A 25,000-nucleotide genomic window follows, 5' to 3' on the forward strand; every position below is an offset into this window, starting at 1 on the left:
GGGACCATTAGCACCAATTGAGCATCGTGTAAACGCCACAGCCTACCAGAGTATTGTTGCTGACCATATCCATCCCTTTATGACCAGTGTACCCATCTTCTGATGGCCATTTCCAGCAGGATAATGCGCCATGTCATAAAGCGTGAATCATCTCAGACTGATTTCTTGAACAAGACATTAAGTTTACTGTGCGTAAATGGCCTCCACAGTCACCAGATATCAATCCAATAGATCAACTTTGTGATGTGGTGAAATGTGAGATTTGCATCAGACAAATCTGCAGCAACTGCATGCTTTTATGTCAATATGGACAAAATCTCTGAGGAATATTTCCAAGTGGTGCTCGCTGCAGAGCCATTTGGGCGAGCTGAGCTCCAGCGAGGGGGAGCTTAAGCTTGAGCTCCACCTTTTTTGCACTTCTTCTACGAGTGATGTCACTGGGGGTAGGGTTAGGGCTGGGGTTGGTGTATGCATTAAAACAGCTTACAGGAGGCAGAACGAGAGCTCATGCTCCCCCTCGCTGGAGCTCAGCTCTGCTTAAATGGCTCTGCAGCGAGCACCCTCTCAATATTTCCAGCACCTTGCTGAATCTATGCCACAAAGGATTAAGGCAGTTATGAATGCAAAATGGGGTCCAACCCAAGTAAAGTGTACCTAATAAAGTGGCCGGTGAGTGTACACACCAACTTGCACCTGTGATTCCTCCAAAGTGAAGATAAACCAACCAGGGAAAAAAGGTCACAAAATGCACCCATTAAGGTACATGAGATCCACTAGATCAAAATAAAGAACATAGAGGAAAGGCGGACGTACCTGCTGCTTCTGCTGCTGTTGTTTGCTGAGGTTGCGGCAGTATGTGTTGTACTTGACGATATCTTGGCTCATGTCGTCCACGCGGTCCATCAGCAGCTGGAGGCTCTTCTCCAGGTGGTTACTATGGCAACAGATTGACGGATAGTTTAGTCAAACAAACTTTGCGTAATAAACGGCTGCAGACTGCACATCAAAGCCTAATTGCTCCACAGTGATCTTCTACTCAATTAAAAACCCAAGATGACAGAAGCATGATGTGCCTGATAAGGACGACTCTGCGCTCTGAATTCGCACGGTTCACTGAGACGTCTAATTGTAGCATGTGCAGATTTATGAAGGGCCACCAAACATCCAAATCCTTCAGCGATTGCATGATATATATATGATCTGCTATCTACGTAGACCGCATACTAAAGGGCTGTGCCAACACAAAATCGGTTCCAAATGCTAGGAGAACAAATGTGGGTTGCCAGATACCTGCTTTTTGGACAATTCTGAAACGATCCTTCACTTTATAATGGATCCCATGGGTTTCACAGAGCACATTGTGTCGAAGGCGAGCCGGGAATTTGTACGAGACACAAAATGCACCAACCAGAGAGGTGCATTTTTAGTTAGCATGTCATCCATGTTGGCAGTACAACTAAAAAATAAGACTAGAGATGTCACAGAACAATGTTTTCATTCTAGAAATACAAAGCCTGTGTTAAAAAAAAAAAAACAACAATCTGAAGTTGATTTATTTTTGAGAATGAGACAATACTCACTATATTACTTGAATAGAAAAAAATGCTAGAATGATCTGATTTTCTGATGAGCTGATTTTCAAAAAAATCAAATACAAGTAAAAACCTTGAGAAAAATGTAGGTGTTCTGTCCATAATTTCATTTATGGCCCGTTTCCATTGAATAGTACAGTACGGTATGGTACAGATCACATCAGGCTTGCGTTTCCACTGCCAAAAGAATACTAATGGTGGGCATGCTGGACGACAGTTTCGGTCAACGTCATTCTCGCTTGAGGAACCATCTACAGTAAAGCTGTACAGGTCGTTCACATATCATATGAGAAGCACTTCTCACAAAACGGATGCTTTACACACATAAATACTTGTGCATAAATGTGCATTACTAACCTTTCTATGAACAGGATTTGATTATAAAATAGCCTTTAACGTCTGCAATTGCATAAAATGAATAAATAAATGCAACATATATGAACATATACAAACCCTTACAGTCTCCGATATGTTACCAACTACAGGAAAACTACACAGAGCATACATTTAGTCCTTATTTTGGAAAAAAACAACATGAAATATAGCCCAGAGTCAGTGTAAACCTCTCATCTCTAGCTTTAATCTTTACCAGCACATGTAATCTCTTGTTAGAAAGTAATTCCTTCATTCCGAGTTCATAATAGTCCAAAAGGTGATGATAATAGTTAAACATGTCAGTTTGTTCATGTTTTAGGTTGCTGAAAGAATCATTTGTGCTCAGATCCTTTTTGTCTGGCTTCTTCTTTGTTTTACACTTCACTCTGGCGAGATCGGATGTCAAAAGCACTTCAATAATCACATGCTCGTTATTATCATCACCTCAAGAAGTTTGTTATTTTAAATACAGACGCGCAGCGAACGCAAGCGAGAAAGTGAAACTGCTCGCGCTTTTAGACGTCCTCGAAACACAAAAACAGAACACGGCTAATTTTGTTGTTCGTTTGGGCTTTGTGGCTGTTCATCAACATAACGGCAAGGTTTGTTTGAGCTCAGGTCGACCATGGCTCATTATATGTATATTGTATTACGGTGTAAAGTCTCGGATTTGTCTTTAAAAATGGTGCTTCCTTTGTTTTCATTCTCCTGACACTCGTGACGCATCTCTTTAAACCAAAATCGTTCAGCTGCGCGTCTAGCTCTGCATTTTTTGGGCTAGGTACCCTTTAAAAAGGGCACCCAAAAAGTGGTAGAGTACGGTTCGCTTTTTGTTACCTTTTGTCAGAGAAAAGTCCAGTTTTTTACCCCTTCCCCCCTGGTTCTTGAAACAGTGTGAAGAGGAAAGGCTGAGAACCCACACAAGGGGACTTGACAAGCAAAATTTCTTTATTTGGACGTGTTGGTTGTTCTGCAGTAATATATAATCAAAAAGGCAACACCAAAGCTGCTGATGCAGTCTGATGAAGAGCCGTGTGCTCGAAACATTACACGCCGTGTATCAAGCCTTTTTAATTTAATATATTGGCATTTTTAGAGCTATATATTTTCTATATATAATACATTTTTACTGTTTGGCTGTGCACACAGTTGAAGTGATGTGCATGCTTTTGTACATTTTTTTCATTGTTCTGCAATCAAACAGTCTTCAAGAAGTTTTACAGTCTGCAAGTCCAAAATGAGTCTGAAAAAAGTCTGCAAGTTTAACAAGTTTGAGAGAGAGCTGTCCTGTCTATATTATGTTTTCAGGAGGAGGACAGTGGCTAGATGGAGATGGCTAAACAAAGCATTTAAAAGAAGTCTGAGAGTAGCTATCCACATTTCTTCTAGTTTCATGTAATTCCGAGTGTTTCGTTTTTAATTTGTCGATTTTAACTGCAGATTAGCACTTCCACTTTCATTCAGGAATAATGCATGCATGACCCAAGCAAAACGAGATATTAAATGCGAGTATGAACTGCTGGAAGAGTGTTGTTTTAATAAAATTTAATACCACACGCCGTATGGAAAAAAACCTCCGCATTTTGCAATGCAGGTATCTGTGGTCCTTTACCGACTCGGTAGGTGCAGAGAATAGTGTCAAACAGTCGTGTGTGTATACACTATGCTGTCGCAAAATGCGGCAAAATTCCTACGCGCCGGTAATAGTGCAGTGTTTACATGTCTGTACTGCACTTCAATAACGCCACTAAAATCGGCATACTCCACATCTTAATCCGAATTCTGTTTAGTTTGATAATGACTTTAGTCGGATTAAGGTAATTAAAAATCGCTGTTTACATGGTAGACTCTTAAAGTGTTGTCTGATTACTGGTGTCCATGTAAACAAACTCATTGTAATTATTCTAGCATAAAGAAATGTCCCTCCACTAATATAAATAAGTGGAAATGGAATAATTTATTCTAAAACCAAGCTAAAACAACTGACATGACTAAAATAATGTCAAAACTTTAATTACATCCATATCAAAATATGAAATAGAGTTTTCCAGTCAAACTTCAAATAATTTTCTCTCAAAAATCTGAATCTAAAATATAATCATCTTTAACTTTTTTTTCCCCCTCAGATCATTAATCTAATAGAAACAGTGTTCTACAATAAAGAACCTTTGGTGTTACAGAAAGCTTTAATGAATGTTAAAATTCATAAAATTAAGCTCTTTATTAAGTTTTATTTCTTGAGTGTTCTGCAAGGCAGCTCACCAGGCTCACCTCATACTGTAATTCCCCCAAAGCCAGGTGAACTGCTTTATTAATCAAGATTAGGCTTCCGAAGTCATTTCCATTTTTATCTGGGGATAACACGCAATCACAAACAGCCTCTCCTAAAACATTCAGAGAAAAAAATCCCCCCAAAATTTCAAATGTGCAAATTATATAACTAGTTAAGGTGTTGGAAACAACCAATTAATACATGTTTAAAATTGAAACTGTAACCAAAAAAATGACAATCAACTGATCTTGAATTCCACACCATTCTTTCACAGACCTTGAAACAGAACAGTCAAAAAGGATGCAAACGCATTTATTGTTTTTTTTTTTCTGATAATTTGCATTTATTATACACCACTTGCATAATACTTATTAAATTCAATGTTTTTGTGCTGCCTTCTAGACCATGTCCATGTCAAAATTAAGTATTCAATCAAGCATTCTGTAAAGCTACTTGTGAACAACATTTATTGCTAAACGGACTATACAATTAAATGAAGTATTCAAATGATTCATTCAAAGTGGTTGCTTCATTTACAAACAAAGGTAAATGGACAGAATTGTGTGTAGGTATAGTGTGCCCACAGTAGCTTTGGGTTGATAAAGACAATAAGTCTCTTTTTTTGTAATTTTCTGACATTAAAATAGGATTCAAATCCCTCCCATTTTAGGGCCCACTCTGCAACATGTAGAAGTGCGGTTTCCCCACCCACCAAATTGATATTAATGTCTCTGTAGTGACGCGTATAATCATATCAACAAGATGGGACATGCACAAAGCAACCTAGATTAAAAGATCTGTTCAGCTCTCTGTGATCACCAATCATCAAATGTGATCAAGAAACGTTTGTAAAACAGTGCAATTCTAAACCACAGGCACATGCCAGTACAATTATAAAAGAAAATGCTTCAATTCTGGTTTGTGGAGGTTACAGCAGGTTTATCTTTTTACATTAACATAACAGATATCAATACAGCAGTGGATATTAACGTGCACCCGGTCACATTTGCTGTGCAAAAACAGTGCAAAGATAAACAAGCACACTGTGTGGGTGTCTGTTTGTGTCCGTGAACTTTTTAACGACATGGTGTGTGTGACTTAACGAAAGGCTTGACTTAACTCCACAACAAATACATCAAATAATCATTGGGAAAGTTCTTACTGTAGTACCTCAAACATTACGGGAGATCTGCTTCCTGTATGTCTGTCACTGTGCTGTTTATCTGAAGTAGCCAGAGAGCCACTCTCAAATGAGAATGGGGGAAAGACAGAACTAGCATTAAAGGCACAGGCCACAAAAACAGCTACATTGTGTTAGGAGCAGAACATTCCAATAGGTATAATAAGTAATCTGATGTGTGTGTTTGAGCTGAAACTTTAAACACATTCTGGAGACATCTTAAATCTTGAAAATGGGGTAAAATAGGTGCCCTTTAAGACTTTAGATGAGTTAAAATATTTCGTTTAGTTTAATACACTTAGTATGTTTTTTTTTTATATTTCTTTCTTTGATTCCTCTAACTACCTCCTGTCCATCACTGTATAATACTTTCACTTGTTTTCATTGGTATGGGCAATAAATCAAGTGCAGTGATATTCGGTCTTCGACACTTCTTTCTAAATTCACTGATTACATGCACACAAAACTATTATACAGTAAGTCAAAAACACCTTCAGTTCATTAATAACATCTAAAAGCGTAACAGCGCCACTGTTTATAGAGAAAGCTTATCTTCTGAATAGTCAACTGCATGGAAAAAAAGCAACCACCATGAATCTTCTCATGTTTTAAAGGAAAAAAGGAATGAAACTATGGGTGAGCAAATGAGGACAATTTTCACTCCTTTACCATTCATCATTACATGCGTTCGAGCCTCTGTGTTCTTAGAGTGACACATCTGCTCTATAGAACTATTGGTATTTGCAAAGAAAGGAAAGGGCATCTCTGTACACAGGAAGACCTAAATTACATGCTGAATGCATTATCATTATCTGTGTGCTGATGGGAAGGCTGAATGATTTCACCAGCAGGGCCTATTAAACACACTAACTCCTGGGATGTTCTGAATTACAAATGAAAGACTTTGCTGGAAATGGCGAAGATTGTGCCGACTCATAAAGCATTAACTATAAAGACCAAAACACCTGCTCACTTCCCAAGTATTTAGTCTATCAATTAGTCTGATTTGGGAAGAGGGTCCTGAACAGCTGTGGCTGCTGGGGAGCGTAAACAGTCAGAAAAATGACACTTTCAGTTCCTACCTTCATTAAACTACTACTTCAAGCATCATGGAGGGGGGGGGGGGGGGATAAAAAGATATTTCTCGCTCTTTTGATAAAATAAAAAAAGATCAATGTAGCGTGCTGATCAGAGCCGGTGATTAGCCTAAAAAACTTGATATTTTCCACTTCTTTGATGCAAATGTATTTATTTTTATGCTCTAAAATGGCCTAAAAGGGTGATCTATCTTTCCTTATTTCTTTCCATTAGAGGAACCATGATGTCAACCAAACAGCCAGCGTAGCCTAAATATGTCCAACATGCTGTAAAAATAGAATTTAAAAATAATCAGGACAGGTTTGATATATTTAAGTGTTTTGGGGATAATACATTTTCTAATGCTTTTGAAATCTGTTGTGCTTAATGAATCTGCATGCATTTTTAGATAAAAATGTTGTGAATTTGAAATCAATCCACACTACCTGACAAAAGTCTTGTCGCCTATCCAGGTTTTAGAAGCATCAAATAATATTTGGACTTCTGGTTGATCATTTGGTATCAGAAGTGGCTTATATGAAAAGCAAAGGCCTCTAGATTACACTTATTTTACCAAAAAATATGATCATGCCTCGATTTTTTTTATGATTTCATTAGGACAGTAAGGTCTGACTTGCTCAATAGGTCTGACTTGCTTGTCACTAAACAGAAATGAAGTCCAGTGTAGAATATAAGGTCATGGTGCAGTGGAGAAATAATGAATATTGTGTCTGACTCCCATAAGCTTGGAGGACTGCATCCATACATCTCTGCAATGACTCAAATCACTATTTAATAAAGTCATCTAGAATGGCAAATAAAGCATTCTTGCAGGATTCCCAGAGTTCATCAGGATTCTTTGAATTTATCTTCGATGCCTTCTCCATTTAACCCCAGACATGCTCAATAATATTCATTCTGGGGACTGGGCTGGCCAATCCTGGAGCACCTTGACCTTCTTTGCTTTCAGGAACTTTGATGTGGAGGCTGAAGCATGAGACGGAGTGCTATCCTGCTGCAGAATTTGCCCTCTCCTGTGGTTTGTAATGTAACGGGCAGCAAAAATGTCTTGATACCTCAGACTCGCACGCCCCCATACTGAATGTAACCGCAAACCATGATTTTTCCTTCACCAAACTTGACTGATTTCTATGAGAATCTTGGGTCCATGCGGGTTCCAATAAGTCTTCTGCAGTATTTTTGATGATTGAGATGCAGATCAACAGATGATTCATCAGAAGAATCTGCCACTTTTCCAAATGATCAATTAGAAGTCAAGTCATTCTTTGTTGCTCTTACAACAGGGATCGACAACAAGATTGTCAGGTAGTGCATTTATGAACTATTTATTTTTCTAACGCAATGCAGATTTTTCAGCATCACATGATTCAAAGAAAATGTGAGTTTCAGTGCACTGATGTGCAAAGCTGCTGCATTTATCAGTGTGTTGTTAATTTACACACAAACCACCTCAGAAACTGCAGCTGAGCATTTTTCTTATGTACAGTGTCACTTTTCATTTTGTACAGATGTGTGTTTGAATACACTTTACACTGATAGTAGCAGGCTGCAATGCAAAGTCTTTAGTATCACAAGATCTTCTAGAAATCTTTTGTAAAATCATGCCTTTATTCATGTCCCAAACTTTAGAACAAACAAAACAGAACTAATAAAGTATTTGTATATTTATTTAATTATGAATTTCAAACAATGATTTGATGAACCAATTTCAGGGTTTCTGCAGGTTTCTGTCAAATCTAAGACCTTTTAGGACCCTTTTAGCACTATTATGAATTAAATGTTAAACTTACACAGGGCTAAAAACAAAGAATTTTCCCTAATGGCCCAGTTACTTCAATAACTAGTTTTTGTATTAATCTAAGATCATGTAAATGGATGTGTTGCTTTAGTTTTTTCCCTGCTTAGGGAGTTTAATTAAGAGAATATGCTGTAAAAATGTCTAACAGCTGTTGTAAATTGTATCTACTCACACACCTACCAACCTAACTACCTACCCACCTACATCCATCCATCCATCTATATATACAGTTGAAGTCAGAATTATTAGTCCCCTTTGAATTTATTTATTTTATTATTATTTTTTTTTATATATATCCCAAACTATGTTTAACAGAGCAAGGACATTTTCACAGTATGTCTGATAATATTTTGTCTTCTGGAGAAAGTCTTACTTGTTTTATTTCGGCTAGAATAAGAGCGGTTTTAAATTTTTTAACACCCATTTAAAGGTCAAAATTAGCCCCTTTAAGTTTTGTATTTTTACAATAGTCTACAGAACAAAAGATCATTGTACAACAACTTGCCTAATTACCCTGACCTGCCTCGTTACCCTAATTAACCTAGTTAAGTCTTTAAATGTCACTTTAAGATGTATAGAATTGTCTTGAAAAATATATAGTCAAATATTGTGTACTGTCATCATGGCAAAGATAAAATAAATCAGTTATTAGAGATGAGTTAATAAAACTATTATGTTTAGAAATGTGCTGAAAAAAATATTCTCTCCGTAAACCAGAAATGGTGAAAAAAATAAACAGGGGGGCTAATAATTCAGGAGAGCTAATAATTCTTACTTCAACTGTATATAAAAAAGTTGAGATGGATTATTGGTGTAGCTTTACTTGGACATAGGAAAATTAAGACCAGTTTAACATGATTTAAGACCTGCAACAAAATATTTGAGTGAATTTAATTCTTTAAGTCCTAAAATTTTGTTTTTGAAATTTAAGACATTGAGACTTCAGGACCTTGTGGACACCCTGCCATTTAGATAAAATTACACTAAACAACTTCAATGTTTAAATGATGAGAAAACCTTGGTCTTCACATTCTCTTTCAAGACTACAAATAAAACTGTAAATCGAAACCATTGTATTAATTATGATTTACAATAAGGTTGTATTAGTTAATGCTAGTTAATCCATTTACTAACATGAACAAACAATGAACAACACATTTAATGCAGTATTTATTTATTGATGTTAGCTAATGAAAATACAGTCGACCATTGTTAGTTTGTTAACTCTCAGTGCATGTTAACAGGTAATGTTAACAGGTATGAGTTTGGATGTTAATAACGCATTAGAAAACTTAAAAAAAATGATGGCTAATAAATTATATTTATATGTTATATATAGTATATATTATATTTAATAAGTATAATTCACAATTAGTTTGAAACCTAATGAATCCTAATGAAACCTTAAAGTATGTCCGTGATTTTGCACCAATGGCAAGTGTCACCAAAAAAAATTATTCAATGTTCAAAATGCCAGAGATCATTTGTAGAGGCATTACTCTACAAAAACAACTCATTGCCCACATTTGCATATCAACATGCCTTCAATATTCAACAAATTGAATGTAATTTACATAAAGGAGTCCAATGTTACAGTAGTAAGAGAGCATGTTTAATATGGTGCTGTAGAAAATGCCCATTACAGACTTTAATCTTTACTCTAAATTCAACACACTTAACATATTGGCCTTGACGCTACTTGTCGTATTAGTTTCTTAAGAAAAGAAAGAAAAGAAATGGAAAAGGAGATTCATTCTGAACATAATGAGGCTCATTTCTGGGAACTGCTCTCCTGGAAAGAGACTCGACTCAATCTGTAATAAAATTCAGTGGAATCTAACTGGATTAGCCAAATTAATTTAGAAGAGAAGACTATTTGCAGGAGAATAAAACGTCCGGTCCCAGCTAGAAGCATTACTGATGGACCCCCCTGAAAACGTAATTTTAGGTCAGTGGCTTTCATCTGGTGAACGATAGGTCCGTTATTGAAAATAAAAAAATGATGTTAAAGGCAAATAGTGAGCAACTAACCATTTAATGGTGCAAGATGTATTGCATTTTGTGAAATAAGTCACACCTGGCTATAAGGAACACTGTTTAAAGGTGACATTGGAATAAACGTTCAATTGTGTAGTCTTTTTCTGCCAGCTCAGACAAGTTGAACTAAAAAATGTGCAGCTTGTTTTATTAGAAAATGTCTGAATGTATTTATGTGCCAGAATTGCACTGTTTGAATTAAATGAGTTCATAACCTGCCAGTTTTTTATGCGCAGTTTACACTGATGTGGTTTAGTTTTAAAATGGCGTTTAAGAATAATAACGATCCACATCCACACTGGCGTTTCACCTAGCGCTTCTGTAAAGCTCTCAGTCCACACTACACACTGCTAAACACAAAACACGTGACCAGAAACACTCTGGCATGCGCTCCAGCTTATTCACACGTCTGAGCTCCAGGCAGTCAAGGCAAGGCAAGGCAAGTTTATTTATATAGCACATTTCATACACAGTGGCAATTCAAAGTGCTTTACAAAAACAAGAATAAAAGAAACAAGTAAAATAAAAATAAAAACAAATAATAAAAATGTGTAAAAACAAAAAAATAAATAAAAACAGGTAAAATTTGATATAAAAAAATGAAGAAGAAGAGAAAAACATAATAGTGCAATCTGTCGGACACAGCACAGTGCTCATTCAGTAAAGGCACAGCTAAACAGATGTGTTTTCAGTCTTGATTTGAATGTGCCTAATGTTGGAGCACATCTGATCATTTCTGGAAGCTGATTCCAGCAGCGAGGGGCGTAGTGGCTAAAAGCTGATTCACCCTGCTTTGACTGAACCCTTGGAACTTCTAGTTTATATGATCCTAAAGATCTGAGTGATCTGTTGGGTTTGTATTCAGTGAGCATATCTGTGATGTATTGAGGTCCTAGGCCATTTAGTGATTTATAGACAAGTAATAATACTTTAAAATCTATTCTGAATGTAACTGGCAGCCAGTGTAAAGACCTGAGGACAGTTGTGATGTGCTCTGATTTTCTGGTTCTGGTCAGAATTCTGGCTGCAGCATCCTGGATGAGCTGTAACTGTCTGACTGTCTTTTTAGGAAGACCAGTGAGGAGTCCATTACAGTAATCCACCCTGCTGCTGATAAAAGCATGAACAAGTTTTTCTAAATCTTCACTAGAAACAAAGCATCTGATTCTTGCTATGTTTTTGAGATGATAGTATGCTGATTTACTGACTGCTTTGACATGACTATTGAAACTCAGATCTGACTCCAGAGTCACACCAAGATTCTTTACCTTATTTTTTGTCGTTTAACCAAATTTTTTTTCGTTTTTGTCGTTTGACCTCCGTCAGCGGGTGCTTTGAGCACAGCTCCCCAAGTGGGAGCAGATCAAGGATCTACCACTGGATCTGATCTCACTATAGTAGTTAAACTTGATATTTAATTCATCTGGTCTATTTCTAATGACCCTTTGGTCTTGAATCTATTACTTGGTCTCAGGAAATGCGTTTCAGCTAAGTGCAAATATAATATATTAATGTAAACACATACAGATTCTTCACATTTGACAGATCGCGTGCCTTTATTTCCTATATTGTGTAATCTTATTGTATGTTATACTTTAATTATGGCCATTATTGATTATTACAACAGATATTCAGTATAAGAGACAGCTACGTTTCATATCTTTCCATGAAAATGAAAAGAGGCTGTTATGTTATAGGCTCCGTTTTGTTATAAATATGCATACAGTGAAGATGACGGTCATAAATGTGTAGCTAAACGACACCTCAACATTTCTGGTGTCTGTTAAGTTGTTACTATCAAAATAAAAATCGCCAGTTCCTTAAATCATGTTTTCATTTTATTGTTAAGATGTGATGTGATATGAATGAGGTTATAAGGTACACTGTTTCCCTTTGAAAATTTACCTGACGTGTCCTCAAAAACTCGATTTCCATATCAAACTAGCAAAGTCTGAGCTTACAAAGAAAGCATGCAAGACTGAATTTTGTGTACTTCATATTGACAAAAAGCCTCAAAGAACGAATGTCTGCAGCCATTCAGCCATGTCTCCGTTTTCCCTCATCTACACTGACTCAGAGCAGCAGCATTTTAAAACCAAAATGGCCTCTTCTGTGTTTTTAAAACACTAAATTTTTAGGGCTCAAAAATAGTGTGGTCGGAAGGGGTAACCGGTCATCAGCTTTGTCTAAAAGCTGACATACAAGCGATCTGCTGATGAATTGCAGCTTTAAACTGCTCCAATGTCCCTGTATCTGTGGTCACACTCAGTAAACAGCGATGAGTTCGGTGAACTGATGATCTTCACAGCCAATCACATTCATTTCTGTTAAGCACATGAACACAATAGCCAATCGGCTGTGTTTAAGAATGTGCTCAACAGCGCTCAAATGTTAGCAGGAAATGAACTCATTTAAAATTTCAGTATCGATTGGTACCAAATTCCAGTATCGTGACAACACTAGTTTAAGTCCAAGATCAAGCAAAAAGTGTGTCAGTGCTTTCTGGATAAGGGATTCATAAAGATCCAAAACAAAATTCTAAGTCCAAAGCATTTAAAAAGTATGTGAAAAAAATCAAAGAGCCTTATTAACTTGGATATTCTTTAAAAACAGCACCTACAGTGTGTGTTTCAGCAAAACTTCCCTTCATCAGGGTAACAATATGACTGTAGTTTCTTGCATACATTCAAAAAATAGTTTTTGCAGTTTCTTTGAACTACTTAATTAAAATGAGCTGAAACAACACGATTGAGTTTTTTTGGCAACAATGTAATTGTTTTACGTTTAATACACTTACTTTTGTAAGAACTAATAAATTAACTAATTCCTTCATGTTGTCCTAGCACAAATCATTTGTGTGGAACCCAGCATTTTTACAGTGTAGACCAATTCAAACTGAGTATTTTACATGTTTCTTAATGCAGAGACCTTGACTAATCTTTAAAAAAGCCTCTAAAAAATAAAAACCTCTGACTGGCTGTTTGGCATGTCAGTGAAATGGGCAATAAAGCTGCAAAAGAGCCCAGACGTTCTGCCTTGACTCTGAAGGCCTTGCCTACACACGACTAATGCGATACTAGATGCATCCAAATCTGAGGTATGATGTTTGTATTAGTGTTCGCCTGAAGGCGACTGCATGCTTTGCATTTTCAGCATTTCTCAGAGCCGGGATTTCGTATTACCCTGGTCCAGGGCACACACAAGCCCTATTTCTTGTGTCAAGATTAAACTGTGCCATCAGGGCATGTCAGCGTGTATCGCTTTTCCTCGGTTCATTTCCGGGGGCGAAACACAGCCGTAGCAGAAGGGTTTAAAAGACATAGATTGACGAGATGAATCAACACACGACAAATCTATGACATTTCTTTCCACAATGGTAACAGAGGGCAGAGGGTGATGCTGACCTGCTTGACAGATTGAGCAGCTCATGCTTGTCAGCCAGCGTGCTCTTCTCCTGCAGATCCCACATCAGCACGTTTATGAGATGAGAGTTCTTGATGAAGATGGGAACCTCCTCGAACATGTGCTCATAGGCAACGGCGGCCTTCTTCAGCCTGCCGAAAACAGAAAACATCCAGAGATAAGTCATCTGCAGTGATGCACAGCTAAATAAAACCTTGCCATGAAAAAATAAATAAAAAAGTTCACCAAAATAGTGAAATCCTTTCTACATTTCAGTACTTTACATATACTCAAAAATGCCCCTATCAATATTTTCAAACTCAAGTCACACAAGTGGCAAGGATGAGAGGCGTCACAAACAAAGCTTTTCCCCATAAATGCAAAAATGTCAAATAAAATCAATCATTTTTGTGCTATCGAGAGACAAATCTTATCCTTTTAATAAGCATCTTAGGTTAGGCAGTTTCATTCACAGAATTTCCAGAAGTATGTTAGGCTAAAAACTCTCATACTTTTTTGGTCTAAAAAAAAAAAAAACATCTTCAGAGATAGATTTTCTTCTGATCCCATAACTCTGTGGTGAGTCATTCATTCACAAACTTAGCCAGCAAGTTTTTACGCAGCGGATGCCCTTCAAGCCGCAACCCATCTCTGGAAAACATCCACACACACACTTATACATTACGGACAATAAGGGTGTCACGATCCTCTAAATCCTCGATTCGATTACATTTTTGATTCTAAAGGCACGATTTACCCATAAACAAATCATACAGTAAATGAATAAAGGCAAGATACACACATAATGACCACCTGTCAATCACTTTTTCTGCGGGACTCGTGAATAGGCAGTGATCGGTGTCGTTATAATGGCGTCGGTAAAAAAGACGCACAACCAACAGGAAACAGCCAACAGTATCTGAGGTGTTCGCTAAAATGACTAAGTACAAGTGAGTGAAAGATTGAAGCAGTCCTCTGACTGCCTGGACCTGCTGTCTCGAGCGCATGGCTGTGTGTGCGTCTGTGTCTGTGTGGTCACGTGATGTGCGTTTCCAGAGGTAGAGAGGAAGGAGGGCTGCTCAGAAATGCTACACGCCACTGTGGATGTCAAATCGTTGTCGTTCTAAAATGCCATTTAAAAACAAAGACAGTGTAAACAGGGCCTGAGTGTGAACTTTTCGCGAGCGGATTTGCAACGGGGGCGGGCGGAGGATCGCGATGCTGGTGTTGTCTATCGGATGAACCGTACGTAATACGTTCATAGCAGAGCTTGCAAAACTGTGTTTTTTTGTTGACAACACGAAAGTCGACATAACTCACTGGAAATCCAAAATGCTTACACACCGGCGACTTCATTGAAAGAGGAGAGGGTTTAAGTTCTGTAGACGGGTCTCCTGCTTCTGCAGTTTAACAAGCACTACAACAAGCCTGTTTTTTTCCCGCTTGGCAAGCCAAGCTGACGTGACATGGGGGCGTGGCAGCATCGACTAGATATTTTTCAAGACTCTTCTATACAGCTTAAAGTGACATTTAAAGGCTTAACTAGGTTAATTAGATTACCTAGGCAGGTTAGGGTAATTAGGGGAGTTATTGTGCAATGATGGTTTGATCTGTAGACTATCTAAAAAAAAAATTGCTTAAAGGGGCTAATAATTGTCTCTAAAATGGCTTGAAAAAATTACGAACTAATTTTATTCTAGGGAGACAAAAAAAAAATAAATAAATAAAGACTTTCCAGAAGAAAAAATATTATCAGACATACTGTGATGTCCTTGCTCTGTTAAACATAATTTGGGAAATATTTAAAAAGGGGGGAAAAAGAGGGTGGCTAATAAAGCTGACATGAAATATCAATTTAAGGGATGAAAAGTTGTATTTTTATAATCATTACTCTAGGCTCCATTTTATGATCCTTTAAAAACAATTTTAATATGCAGGTAACAATATTTAATATGCAGGTTATGTATATCTGCCAATGCGGTAAGCAAAATTAATCTTATCACAAATCAAAAGACAAGATTATTTTGCTTACCTCATTGGCAGATTATTTAGCTTAATTTAAGGAAAAACTCACTTCATTTTGGCATATTATTTCTTAAAACAAGACAACATGTTTTGCTTGTCTAGAAAATGCTTCTTGATTTAAGAACTTCTAGATATTTGGACTAGAAGCGAGAAAAAAAATCTAAGTAAGAAAAGCACTTTTTGCAGTGAAACACGATCTATCCTGCATTTGTCTTCTGCGTTCACACAGCGCAGCATTTCGACAAATTACCGGTAATCGTACAACTTCTCTTTCCGGAAAATTGCCACAACGAATTTACCGGTATTTTCAAAAAAGGCCTGTTCACACATGATTCCTTTCCGTAGTTTTGTCAGAGAGGTCTGTATGTGTGAAAGAGGCTAATGATTCAACGGCAGAAGAAAAAGTACAGCACTTTAAATGTTGGACACGAGAAACTTTAGATAAAAGGAGAGAACTTGCCATATCTGAAAAAAATAAGTCATGCTCTTAACCCTAAAACAGCCAACATATAATCCCCAAAGAGAAAAAATCCTTTGGGTATGTTTTACTTGGGCCCATATTATATAAAATATTACCATGAGATGCTTTTAGCTTACTTTGCACTGATTTTCTTGACTGTTTAAAAGATAAACGTCAAATGATTTGAAAGTGTATAGAAAGTGAATGCACTCACTTTTCAGACTTCATTTCTGCATGCAGCATACATGAATGCAAAAGTAGACCGAGACCCTCCCCTCAATTCAATCAATGCAATTCAAATGTAATGCATGTTATTAGCAGGTGTAAATGGCCATCTGTCTTTGAGATGAGCACTTGTGCCGTGCACTGGGGGGGACGTTTCATCTAGAGAGCAGTTAGAGGGTCACTGGACCCATCCATCCGTCATTTGAATGAGACGCTACGCTCCGCCATTCCAGCTGAATCGCAGAAAATTATGGAGGAGCGGAGGGAATGTTGGAGGAATATCAATAAAGCGCTGCCTCGCGGATTTCAGATTGATATTCCGTATGAATCTGACAAGTGATCTGTATGCATCATTCAGGATGACCCACCCTGCAACGTTCACTCTACAAATAGAGGCTTATTTTCATAATCAATTGCGTTGCTCTCCTTAACTAGCTGAATATTCACGAAGAGCTGTGGAGTGATAGTGTCAGCTCGGGGCCGCTGGCGGATGACAAGGTCAAAACAGGCCACAGGAACATGTTTGATGTTGGGATGAAACACGGCACGTAGATCCATTTTAAATCGGTAAACGGACGTGTCTGCAAGCGGAAATACATATTCGGAGATGTCAGCGAAAAAAAAACGTGGAAATTTCAAATAAACAAATGCTTTTGGTTTTTGAATACATAAAAATAGCTAATACTCTAACGGATTCAGTACTAAGCACAGACTCAATACAATTAATCATCTGCAAATGACACCACAAATAAAAAAAATATGAAAATATTGACTGTCAAAATCTAGTGAACTCAAAATCTACTAAAAATAGCTAAAAATAAATATAATCATTAGCAATGGCACAGATCAAATGTCGAAAAAGCATCTGCAGTTTGGCATTTTAGCTAACCAAAAATGCATAACTTTACTGGAGGTAAGTTTCAAATTCTAGGATGAGCTTAAAGTAGGCATTCTGGGCTGAAATTAAAAAATGCCTGATGCATTTGATGATATTAGCATGAGAAACAGCACATAGATAAATTTTAAATCGGGAAATGGACATGTCTGCAAGAGAAATTAGATATTCTGAGATGTCAGCAGAATAAAAATATGGCAATTTCAATTAAAACAAAATTGTTTTGGGTTTTATAGTTAAAAACAAATAACAGCATGAATAGATCTTATTTCCGATCCTCTAATGGATTAAGTACTTTGCAGAGAATCAATAAAAATATTAAATCATCCTCAAAAACCCCACAGAAATAAATAAATAATATAATATAAATAAATAAATAAAATAAATAAAGTCATATAATGTGATGACTATTGTGTTTTTTTTCAAGCATAGTATTTTCTATAATATTTGTTTTTCTGGATAAAGTTTTATTGCTTTTAGTTTGGCTGGATATATATATATATATATATATATATATATATATATATATATATATATATATATATATATATATATTTTTTTTTTTTTTTTTTTTTACATTTAAGGTCAGTATTATTAGCCCCTTTAAAAAACATAACCTAACATAAAACATAACCCAACTTGCCTAGTTAACAATAAAGATTGTTAATATGTACTACAATCATGGCCAAGATAAAAATAAATTAGTCGTTAAAACTATTGTTAAAATGTAGAAGAAAAAAATCTTTTAAACAGCACCTGCTAAATAACTTGTAAACATGTACTGTCATCATGGTAAAGACAAAATAAAACTAGTTATTAGAAATTACTTTTTAAAACTATTATATTTAAAATTGTTTAAAAATATTTTAAATGTATCAAAAACAATTTTACAAGAGGGATCAATTTGCATCTAACTATTCACTTATAATTTTACTAATTATAATTAGAAAAAACATATATAGAGCTACATTTACACCTTATATATGTACGCTTAAACAATAAAGCATTGTAAAAATTCTTAAATTTCTGAAAATATCCAGATCAAGCAGGTAAGCGCTATTATTTTGAAAGATTATGCATCTGTAAATATCTCTAAAACTAGTTTTGTCTTCATAAATCCCCAAAACATTTAACCCCATGTATTAATAAAGCAAACAGAGTTGACTGACTTTATTGCACCTGAAAACTCTTTACTCGCAGCTCACCCTGAAGCACTCATGTCCTCCAGCAAAACACTTTATTGTTGTTGGGAGTTTTTTTCCCCTCTTGATCGCTCAGACGTCACTGCTTTGCTGATACATTCCCCCATTAGGCTTATGTCTAGCAGCAATTTAAAATCAATTACCATCTGCCGAGAAGCCAGCGAGGTTATACACTTTGTGCATTTGTTTGTTTGGCAGACTGTGCTGACTGTTCCTTAAAAGACGCCCCATCACGCCAAATAAAAGCCCCTCGCTGATGGGGGACGCGGCTCCATTTGTGCATTACAGAAGACTCTCATTAGCAACAGATTAATGGTAACATGGAGAGGTGGTGACCGGGGTAAAGGGAGTGATTCATATTAGTAAGAATTGAAAATCTTATTATACATAGTCTACCATTGTATGCAATATGCATTTAAAGGGGAGATATTTAGCAAAAATCACTTTAAGGAGTTTAAACTGTTGTGTGACAGCAGTGTGTAAATATAACCAGCCTATATTTGAACAAAATTATATTTTCTACACACTTCATAATCTGTACAAACACTTTGACTGACATTCTCCCTTTGTACGCATCATCAGATGGAGAAAGCCCCAATTATTAGTGCCAATGTCTCGCTCATTAGCATAGACAGCCCTGAGTGAGAAGCAGCCATCTGCCATTAGAGTTCTCACCTATAATAGCCCTATTTTAAACCTGCCATTATGCTGACACAGGCATTTGTAGCTCCACCTTCTTTTGAAAGGAACACAATCTCATTTAAATTGAAAGTAACTATCAACAAAACAGCACGGTTTAGATCAAAGCCTGAAGGGGTGAAATTCAAAGAGTTACAATACATTAGTAGTGGGGGGTTTTAAGCTGAAACCTCACATACACACGCTAGGGATGGAGACTTGGGGTGAACTCATTCTATGCTTTCCGAACTAGGGTAGGGCGATGTTGACCAATTCGGCATCGTACGATGTCTGTGAAACATCGTGATGGACGATCGCATCGTGGTCATAGGTGGAGGTGGTCGATGTTAAATATCAATTAATTCATAATGAATTTACTGTAGCCTACCGTTTTCACTACCTGGCCCACATGGTAGTGAAAACCACATGGTACCCATAACTAAACCATAAATAAATAAAATTACGAACAAATGACCAGCTGTCAATCACTTTTTCCCGCGGGACTCTGGCATGAACAGGCACAGTGATCTGTCTCGTTATAATGACTTTTTCCCACAACTGGTGGAGGAGACTTCGTTTGGAGTTCCCTGTAATTTATATTGTGATTGATCATAAGTTTCTCTTTTTATTATTATTATGAGGAAATAATAACAAGTAAAGATGCTAGGGCTCGACCGCTTTGGTCACATATGCACCCGAAATCTTATCTATGCAACCTGAAAATATATTTAAAAGCATTTGTGCCAGTATAAAATTTTTTATTGTTTTCATGGCAAAATGCTCATCGGGTGCGCGGATTTAAGGAGACATTTAAGCAGAATGCATCTTTGCACCTGAAAACACCAAACAGGAGTAGGTTACAACAGTTGTTATGTGAACTGTCTGAAAAAAAAAAAAGCCTGAAATGCTTGCCCCGCTTTTGTGCTCTTCTTATTGGCCCACTGCTCTAGAACTGAACGCACATGATTGGTTAATATCAGCTGTCAATCATTCAGTCAATTCCTTCTGCCTTCAGATGACAGGAGCTACAACCACAAAAATGTGAAGCGCTGAAGATAAGAGAATGAAAATAACAGGTAACGGGTTTGCAGGTAACAGCGTTTGCCACTGAATCTACACATTTTAAGTGCGAGAGGTGCTGTATTCATTTAATCCTCACAATGCTGTCAGCCGTGCAAGTGGCAGCTCTATGTAAAATTTAATACAGCTCATGAAAAGACCGTTAATAAAATGACATGCAAATAAGTCAAAAATTAATATACATGTGGGGTGGGGAGATGGATCGTGATGCAGAGTTTATCGGTCATCGGCGATGGACGATTGCATCGTCTATCGGCCCAACCCTAATCTAAACGGTGCTCAGGCGTGTCTCCCGGTTCGTTTGAGAAGTGGGAGTGCTCTTAATCGGGCTCAGGTGCAGTTCAGTTGGCCCGTGTTCTGACGATCTGTGCTACCGGTACCTCAATCGGTCATATTTTGGCAAAAAAAAAAAAAAAAAAAAAAAAAAAAAACAGCATTAGCACGTCTTGTCAGCTTTAAATGTCTATCAGAATGAACTACCTCTTTAAAGAAGAGTGTAAAAACAAGGGTAGCGCATTTAGTCAGCTTCAAATGTCAATTGTAATGAACTACCACTCTAATAAACAAATTAAATATAAAACTAATGAAATAAAAACTAAATTAAGGCAGTAGTTTACTCTGATAGACATTTGGTGCTGCTACACCTTTTTCTACATTGTTCAGTTTAGTAGTTAATTTTAGTTAATTTTGTTTTTAATTCATTAGTTTTCTATTTAATTTGTTTATTAGAGTGGTTGTTCATTCTGCATTTAAAGCTGACAAGATGTGCTAATCCTGTGTTTTTAGCTGAAATATGACCGATTGAGCTACCGGTAGAACATTCTGGAGAGTTAGCACAGATCGCCAGAACACCGGCCCTGGCCTGGTTGGAAGAGGAGTGCCAGAGCGCGGTTCAGTTGGGTTTTGGTGCAGTCCGCATTGATTTGTATGTATTTATATATCTACTATAATACACCTACTTAAAAAAATAAGTACATTTAAGAAAATAAATACATTAAACAAAAATAAATAAAAAAATAGATTTGAAACCGTATCTTACCCCTCAGGAGTGAAGTCTTTCTCCTTGCAGATCTCCATCAATTTGGGGGTCAATCTGTAGGCCTTCAGACAGAGAGAGCCCTGCGCCGTCTTTAGGGGATCTGTGGATTTTTTTAAAAATAAAGTAAATATGCTATACACCACGAAAAAAAAAACATAAAAAAATAACTCTGCAAAGTTGTAATCTTCATGTAGCCTGAACTATTTTAACCATTTCTGAACGGTGAATTCAAAAGCATCTATTTTTCCTCTTCATTTGCCATCTAATACATTTCTGCATGAATGAACAACAGGTGCTTTACAAGACAAGGTGAGTTTTTACTAGTTGTCAAAACAAGTGGAACAACATTTAACAAAAACAAGAAAGAAAATGCTAAGTTAGATTTGTATATTTAATGAAAGGCATAATACTTTATTATAACCTTTGGTAAAAACATGCACTGTTCAAATTCCAAAATACAATAAACAGTAACAATAAAAATAAACAACAATGAAGTTTATTATTTTTTGTTGTCATTTATTTTTGTTATTACAACACACAAAAATGTACAATGAATTGCAAGAAAAAAAAAATTTAAGAAAAAAGATTTTTGAAAATGACATGTTTTAAAGCAATACAATTGTAGAACTAAAATCACAGAAAAACTCTCAACTACAATACTTAGTATTATTAGTAAAAATGTCATACAGATTTCAAGTGTTATGCAAGGCAGGTTTATTTATACATCACATTTCATACACAACGGCAACTCAAAGTGCTTTTCCTGAACAAGAATAAAAGAAACAATTAAAAACAGATTAAAATGTGTTAAACGGGTTTTAAAAGAATGAAAAAGAAAAGAAATAATATTGTGATCTGTTGGTGCAGCACAGTGCTTATTCAGTAAAGGCACAGCTGATCAGATGTGTTTTCAGTCTTGATTAGAACATGCCTAGTGTTGGAGCACATCTGATCATTTCTGGAAGCTGATTCTAGCAGTGGGGGGTAGGGGGGGCTGTTAGTAGATCTGTGAGTGATCTGTTAGATTTGTATTCAGTAAGCAAATATGTAATGTATTGAGCTCCTAGGCCATTTAGTGATTTATAGACAAGTAATAATACTTTTAAAATCTATTCTGAATGTGACTGGGAGCCGGTGTAGAGACCTGACGACAGGTGTGATGTGCTCTGATTTCCTGGTTCTGGTCAGAATCCTGGCTGCAGCGTTCTGGCTGAGCTGCAACTGTCTGTCTTTGGGATGAACTTTCATGAAAAAAAAAAGTTCATGCAAACACTTTCCTCAACTAACATTCTCACTCCTATCAAGAAGCTAGATTATACTGAATGAACTATTTTCAACATTAGATTTACATCTAAGTGTCATGACCTCAGTTTAATGTCTAAACCGAAAGACAGCGCTCACTGACAGTATAGTGTCCCCTTCACTATACTGGGGCATTAGGACTCGCACAGATCACAGGTTGAGCGCCCCCTCCTGGCCTCACTAACACCACTTCCAACAGCAACCTAGTTTTCCCCTGTGGTCTCCAATCCAGGTACTGACCAGGCTCAGCCCTGCTTAGCTTCAGTGAGTAGCCAGTCTTGGGCAACAGGGAGAGATTGCTGTGGCATAGTCTTGAATGAATTCTTCTGCTCACCAAGCAAGCATTGAATTGATCAAAAACTACAGTAAACGCTGAAAATGATAATTACTTTTGGAAATAATGGCTTTTCCTTCAGTCTTTATCTGTACTCAGCATCACTCCAGTCTAACACAAAGCACGGTGATTCCTCTCCTCACAAAATGAGCTAATTTGGTTCTTCAGAAACACTTCTTATTACCTGAGCAACGTTCAAAATGTTCTGCGAATTAATGAAGTGTGGAAACGGCAATGCAGTGTCTTTTTTCAGGTGTTGAAATGGAGCACTTTTTTTTCTCTTCCCTCAAGTCCAATTTTGGCTTGATAAAGAAAGTGCTTTGTGTAGAAACTCAGGAGTCTATTGTTGTGTGCTGTCTCTGAAGAAGAAAAGCCAACGAGATTTAACCAGGACACAGACAGAAGAGGACAGCCTAGATGCACGACAATAACACAACTTGTAGATCACAGTTAGGAGACGGGGAAACAGATGCATTCTGGTTTGTCGGCTGACAGTTTGTTAGACATCAGCCGCAACTACAAATGTAAAACTAGTCGACCATTTTTGAGTGTCGGAGAAAATGCTAAACTTCACTTTTAATATGGAATCCTGGAAGATTTTTTTTAAAGCTTTTTTGTATTTAATGAAGTAACATTTATAACATTTCTGTTTGTGACATTGGATTCATCTCCTTAATGAACTCTAATTTGTCTGAACAAAATAAACATTTAATGTGTTGTGACAAAAATTAATTAATAAAAACATGTGCTTGGCCCATATCAGTGCAACCCTAATATATATATAACAATTACTTTATTAAAATTATTATTAAAATAGTTTGCTATTATTATTTCTATTATCATTATTATTACTAAAATTATATTACTATTTCTGAAATTAATATTACTACTACCACCATAATTAATAACATTATTATTATTACATTCCAAAAATTAAATTTTGTTAATATTATTAATTTAAAATTTTTTATTTAATTCATTTCATTGTTATAATTATAATTTACTAGAATTATAATTATTATAATTAATATTTTTTTATTAAAATAATATAATTATTACAAAAATATAGTCTTATTATTAGTAGTATTACTATATAAATTATTATTTAAATTATTATTAGTAGCATTGTTACTATTACTATTAGTAGTAGTAGTGTATTAATAATTATATAATTATCATAATAATTTTCAATTATATAATCATAAATTACTAAAATTACGCTATTACTATTACAAAAATTTAATAGTATAACTATTAAAATTATATTAATAATAATAATTATTATTATTATTATTATTATTATTATTAGCATTATTATTACAACTACCATCACTAAATGTATAATTTATTAATAATGATAAAGTGTGTTATGCAATTCATGTAATTATTAATTATTTTTACTATTACTAAATCATCATTTATTATTATTATTATTATTATTATTAAAATTATAATTATTTCTAAAATCATATTACTATTATTATTAGCAGTATTACCATTAAAATATTTAAATAATATTATTATTATATTACTATTAGTAGTAGTAGTGTATCAATAAATAATCATCATCATCAAAATTATATAATCAAAATTATCACTAAAAAATAAGCTATTACTATTAACTTAATAAAATTCTAAAATATTATTATTATTAAAATTATATTACTATTTCTAAAATTATTATTATTATTATTATTATTATATTACTACCATCACTAACATTATATTTATATTATTGTTAATAAACTCATGCTAATTAAGTCATGTCATTATCATTTACCATCATTATCATTGCAACTATTACATAACTATTGTTAAAACTATATTATTATTACTACAAAAAAATAATAACAATGAAAATGAAAAAAAAAATCAAACCACTAAAACTTGAACTAAAATGTAAAATTAAAACATTTAAATAGGCTGAGAGTTTAATGGAACAGAACATACAAAAAAATAATAACTCTGAAACGCTGATGGCCTTTTTATAGTCGTAAGAAAGCGAA

At 35.7% G+C, this 25,000-nt stretch overlaps 1 protein-coding gene and 1 long non-coding RNA gene across 4 annotated transcripts in view; one reads left to right on the forward strand and one right to left on the reverse strand.

Moving 5' to 3' along the window:
- The window catches only part of eif3ha (eukaryotic translation initiation factor 3, subunit H, a), a 117,574-nt gene that overhangs the window by 15,981 nt on the left and 76,593 nt on the right, over positions 1 to 25,000 (reverse strand). For both annotated transcript variants that reach the window (NM_001003763.2, XM_087285614.1), the window contains 3 exon segments: positions 814 to 934; positions 13,757 to 13,906; positions 21,359 to 21,458. In NM_001003763.2, the coding sequence (NP_001003763.1) occupies positions 814 to 934; positions 13,757 to 13,906; positions 21,359 to 21,458 (371 nt within the window).
- Positions 4,864 to 13,292, forward strand: LOC147833501 (uncharacterized). 2 transcript variants are annotated; one of them, XR_015512305.1, is made up of 3 exons: positions 4,864 to 8,550; positions 9,116 to 10,781; positions 11,679 to 13,292. It is a non-coding gene; the product is annotated as an uncharacterized LOC147833501 (long non-coding RNA). The 2 variants fall into 2 exon arrangements; XR_015512304.1 differs by lacking the exon at positions 4,864 to 8,550 and adding an exon at positions 8,612 to 9,097 and having other exon boundaries at positions 9,675 to 10,781.

The sequence above is a fragment of the Danio rerio genome, chromosome 16 (genome assembly GCF_052040795.2).
Source record: "Danio rerio strain M-AB ecotype USA chromosome 16, GRCz13ab, whole genome shotgun sequence".
Lineage (NCBI taxonomy): Eukaryota > Metazoa > Chordata > Actinopteri > Cypriniformes > Danionidae > Danio > Danio rerio.